Consider the following 4891-nt stretch of genomic DNA (forward strand, 5'->3'; position numbering starts at 1 on the left):
TTGCTACTATAATAAATTTCCTAGTCTCTACTCACTAATTTCTATTAGAATGCCAATATCAGGAAAAAAGGAAGAGAAAATTCTGTAAATAATTACTATATTTTTCTCCTACCAAGTAAGCCACTGACTTCAAAATTCTCTAGCACATTTGTGGAAACTTCATTTTTTTTGTTTGAGATTTATTTGAATGAGCTGTTATGATTGGAGACAGTGAGAATTTCAGATTAATGTTTTGCAGACAAAAAAAAACCTCTCTGGAAAGCTGGCAAGGGTTCATAAGTCAGCCCTAGAATTATGTAGGTTGAAGGCTCCCAGTGGACAGACCAAACATATAAGAAGGAAACCAGAGATCTGGTGCTATTACGTCCCAGCGTCTGAGAGAACGAGTAAGCACAGAATTCAAAGCATTCTGCAGCCTGAATTTTGAAGGTAAGTATGAACAATTTATATATAATTTACTTGGAAAGTAGAACATACATTAAATGAAAATATTTTTTATGGATGAACTTCTGTTTTTCCTGTGTTTTAACACTGTATTTTGCAAAACTCCTGAATTATTTAGCTGCTGTTTCTCTTACAGGAGTGTGTTTAGGCACTAAGCAAGCTGATTTATGATAACTGCTTTAAACTTCAACAACCAGTAAGTCTTCAAGTGGAATTTATTATTGATTCTTTTATGTTAATTTGTTAGGTCAAAAGAAAAATCTTTAGAGCAAAATAAAAGTTTTGCTCTTTATTAGGAGGTTCTTTAGATATTACACTTTTAATTGGGTAGCTTATTTGCATGTATTTTGAAACTATCTAAAGTAAATAGTGTTTCCTTTGTATGCTTATCTTTAGCTAATGTGTTTTTTTTTGGTTTTAAAATAATGCTTCTAGTGAAAAAAATCACAAAAACCTCAACACTGTAACATTTGAGAGCAACGGCTATTCAGTTCTGTTAAACCAAAAAGAGAGAAAAAGAAAAATGATAAGACTATATCATGATTAATCATTGATGTTCATTTCTCATTTCACTGAGCAATCTAAACTACTTCTACTTGAACCTAACATAGGTTTGGCTGTTTTTTTCTTTATCTGATTTAATTGGAAATGGATTGTTTAGATATTAAATAGACCAAAATTAGATATCTATATCTAAAACTAATATTCTCTATTAAAAGGAGAAGACTTAGAAATATAAATATATTTCATAACTTCTTCTTAACTATATTATTATTGTGAAAACAATAGAAAAGTAAAACTAAAGGAATTATTTTTAATTATTAAAGACAAACCATGATTCCCCATCACAATATGTTCCTTTGGCATATTCTCTTTTAGTTTTTTATATACTTATTTTTTCCATTGCTCATGTTACTTATATTTTCCACAGCTGTAGTGATTTGTATGTAATTAGTTACTTAAATAGAGCATTTCTCTATGCAATAGCAAGCAGCAGTGTGGTTTCTAGAAAGTGTACAAACAGAGATATATGCTCAAGTGTTTTTTGAAAGATTAACTTTTCTTACCTCTGGGTTTCTTATTTGTTTCACACATTTCCTGCCCTGACTAATCTTTTGAAATATTAATTTTCTTTAAATCTTTCAAAAACATCATAGAAAAGATGGGCAAAAGGTAGTTTTTATTCAGAACTTTGAATCTCTGAAATGTCTTTTTTCTACTATCAGGAAAATTATTTCTCCTTTTTCAAGAGGTAAAATGAATTCTTGTTTTACAAGCCATGGCTCTGTTTCTTAATGTTTTCTATAATCACTCACTTCTTTTTTGCTTTTGACAAACATTCAAAATGCTAATGATTCAAGGATGTCCTCAGCTCTGTATGTGTTCTAAGAGTTCTATGTTTTTTCTCCACAGAAGGCATAAGAACTAGGAGCTGCTGACATTTCAATATGAAGGGCAACTCCACCCTTGCCACTACTAGCAAAAACATTACCAGCGGTCTTCACTTCGGGCTTGTGAACATCTCTGGCAACAATGAGTCTACCTTAAACTGTTCACAGAAACCATCAGATAAGCATTTAGATGCAATTCCTATTCTTTACTACATTATATTTGTAATTGGATTTCTGGTCAATATTGTCGTGGTTACACTGTTTTGTTGTCAAAAGGGTCCTAAAAAGGTTTCTAGCATATACATCTTCAACCTCGCTGTGGCTGATTTACTCCTTTTGGCTACTCTTCCTCTATGGGCAACCTATTATTCTTATAGATATGACTGGCTCTTTGGACCTGTGATGTGCAAAGTTTTTGGTTCTTTTCTTACCCTGAACATGTTTGCAAGCATTTTTTTTATCACCTGCATGAGTGTTGATAGGTACCAATCTGTCATCTACCCCTTTCTGTCTCAAAGAAGAAATCCCTGGCAAGCATCTTATATAGTTCCCCTTGTTTGGTGTATGGCCTGTTTGTCCTCATTGCCAACATTTTATTTTCGAGACGTCAGAACCATTGAATACTTAGGAGTGAATGCTTGCATTATGGCTTTCCCACCTGAGAAATATGCCCAATGGTCAGCTGGGATTGCCTTAATGAAAAATATCCTTGGTTTTATTATCCCTTTAATATTCATAGCAACATGCTATTTTGGAATTAGAAAACACTTACTGAAGACGAATAGCTATGGGAAGAACAGGATAACCCGTGACCAAGTCTTGAGGATGGCAGCTGCTGTTGTTCTGGCCTTCATCATTTGCTGGCTTCCCTTCCATGTTCTGACCTTCCTGGATGCTCTGGCCTGGATGGGTGTCATTAATAGCTGCGAAGTTATAGCAGTCATTGACCTGGCACTTCCTTTTGCCATCCTCTTGGGATTCACCAACAGCTGCGTTAATCCGTTTCTGTATTGTTTTGTTGGAAACCGGTTCCAACAGAAGCTCCGCAGTGTGTTTAGGGTTCCAATTACTTGGCTCCAAGGGAAAAGAGAGAGTATGTCTTGCCGGAAAAGCAGTTCTCTTAGAGAAATGGAGACCTTTGTGTCTTAAACGTGAGAGCAAAATGCATGTAATCAACATGGCTACTTGCTTTGAGGCTCACCAGAATTATTTTTAAGTGGTTTTAATAAAATAATAAAATTTCCCCTAATCTAATCTTTTCTGAATCTTCTGAAACCAAATGTAACTATGTTTTATCGTCCAGTGACTTTCAGGAATTGCCCATTGTTTTTCTGATATGTTTGTACAAGGTTGTCATTGGTGAGACATATTTACAACCTAGAAGTAACTGGTGATATATCTCAAATTGTAATTAATAATAGATTGTGAATAATGATTTGGGGATTCAGATTTCTCTTTGAAACATGCTTGTGTTTCTTAGTGGGGTTTTATATCCATTTTTATCAGGATTTCCTCTTGAATCAGAACCAGTCTTTCAACTCATTGCATCATTTACAAGACAACATTGTAAGAGAGATGAGCACTTCTAAGTTGAGTATATTATAATAGATTAGTACTGGATTATTGAGGCTTTAGGCATATGCTTCTTTAAAAAAGCTATAAATTATATTCCTCTTGCATTTCACTTGAGTGGAGGTTTATAGTTAATCTATAACTACATATTGAATAGGGCTAGGAATATAGATTAAATCATACTCCTATGCTTTAGCTTATTTTTACAGTTATAGAAAGCAAGATGTACTATAACATAGAATTGCAATCTATAATATTTGTGTGTTCACTAAACTCTGAATAAGCACTTTTTAAAAAACTTTCTACTCATTTTAATGATTGTTTAAAGGTTTCTATTTTCTCTGATACTTTTTTGAAATCAGTAAACACTGTGTATTGTTGTAAAATGTAAAGGTCACTTTTCACATCCTTGACTTTTTAGATGTGCTGCTTTGATATATAGGACATTGATTTGATTTTTATTATTAATGCTTTGGTTCTGGGTTGTTTCCTAAAATATCTGGGTGGCTTAAAAAAAAACTCTTTAACTTGTAATAAACCCTTAACTGGCATAGGAAATGGTATCCAGAATGGAATTTTGCTACGTGGGGTCTGGGTGGGGGCAAAGAGACCCAGTCAATTACATGTTTGGTACCAAGAAAGGAACCTGTCAGGGCAGTACAATGTGACTTTGAAAATATATACCGTGGGGGTAGTTTTACCCTATATCTATAAACACTGTTTGTTCCAGAATCTGTATGATTCTACGGAGCTATTTTAAACCAATTGCAGGTCTAGATACCTCCTTCTCAGCACTATTAAAGCTCCTAAGTTAGAGGAGTGCCTAAAACTGAGTTACCTAAAGTTTACTTACATTAAAGTATGAATATTAATTTTAGAAATTTGAGACTTTATTCTGTACCAGCCCTGTATAATAACAGGTTATCTAGGACCTTCCTCTGAGGTAGGTCTAAATACTGATCTCTGAGGCGGAACTAACGTTTTGGGGACTCAGCATCTCTGCCAGGTTCCAGGATTATAGACAGAAGAGTCCTGTCAAACCACTTTCTGGAAAAGTCCTAATTTCATGTAATCCTTTTATTTTCAATAAAAACAAATAGCTAAATGTATAACCAACTATGATATTATGTTTTCAATAATTTTGTAAAACAGCTCATATAAATAAAATTTTTAATTGGAAGAACATTCGTGCTTTTAAAATTTTTTTTAACTACTTCTAAGTATATATTCTACTTCTAAGTATTCTTACCTTCTCTTGTATCTGTATCCTCCATTTTATCTCCACTGATACTACTTAGTTTCAGCTCCGATTATTACTCACCTGGCCTCTTGCCATACTGTTCAAGTCTTCCTCTCTTGAGTATTGAGCCATAATTTCCCATTAGCTATGAAAGCAAAATCCAACTTTCTTCGAGTCTGCAAGACCTTGGGAGATGTGACTCTTCCTAGTCTTTCTGGACTTTTTCTCTCTGTCACACCTCTTC

The 4891-nt window shown here is 33.9% G+C and overlaps 1 protein-coding gene across 1 annotated transcript; it reads left to right on the top strand.

Annotated features, from left to right (window-relative positions):
- Nucleotides 1-266: 266 nt before the first annotated feature.
- AGTR2 (angiotensin II receptor type 2) lies at nt 267-4590 on the top strand. Its single transcript, XM_001148478.5, has 3 exons — nt 267-429; nt 581-640; nt 1858-4590. Exon 3 carries the CDS (start codon nt 1893-1895, stop codon nt 2982-2984), a length of 1092 nt encoding a protein of 363 aa, XP_001148478.1. The 5' UTR covers nt 267-429; nt 581-640; nt 1858-1892; the 3' UTR covers nt 2985-4590.
- The last annotated feature ends 301 nt before the right edge of the window (nt 4591-4891 follow it).

Source organism: Pan troglodytes, chromosome X (genome assembly GCF_028858775.2).
Source record: "Pan troglodytes isolate AG18354 chromosome X, NHGRI_mPanTro3-v2.0_pri, whole genome shotgun sequence".
NCBI lineage: Eukaryota > Metazoa > Chordata > Mammalia > Primates > Hominidae > Pan > Pan troglodytes.

Bases quoted from the DNA above. Each gene is read 5' to 3' on its own strand.
- AGTR2 (XM_001148478.5), top strand. From the start codon at position 1,893: ATGAAGGGCAACTCCACCCTTGCCACTACTAGCAAAAACATTACCAGC.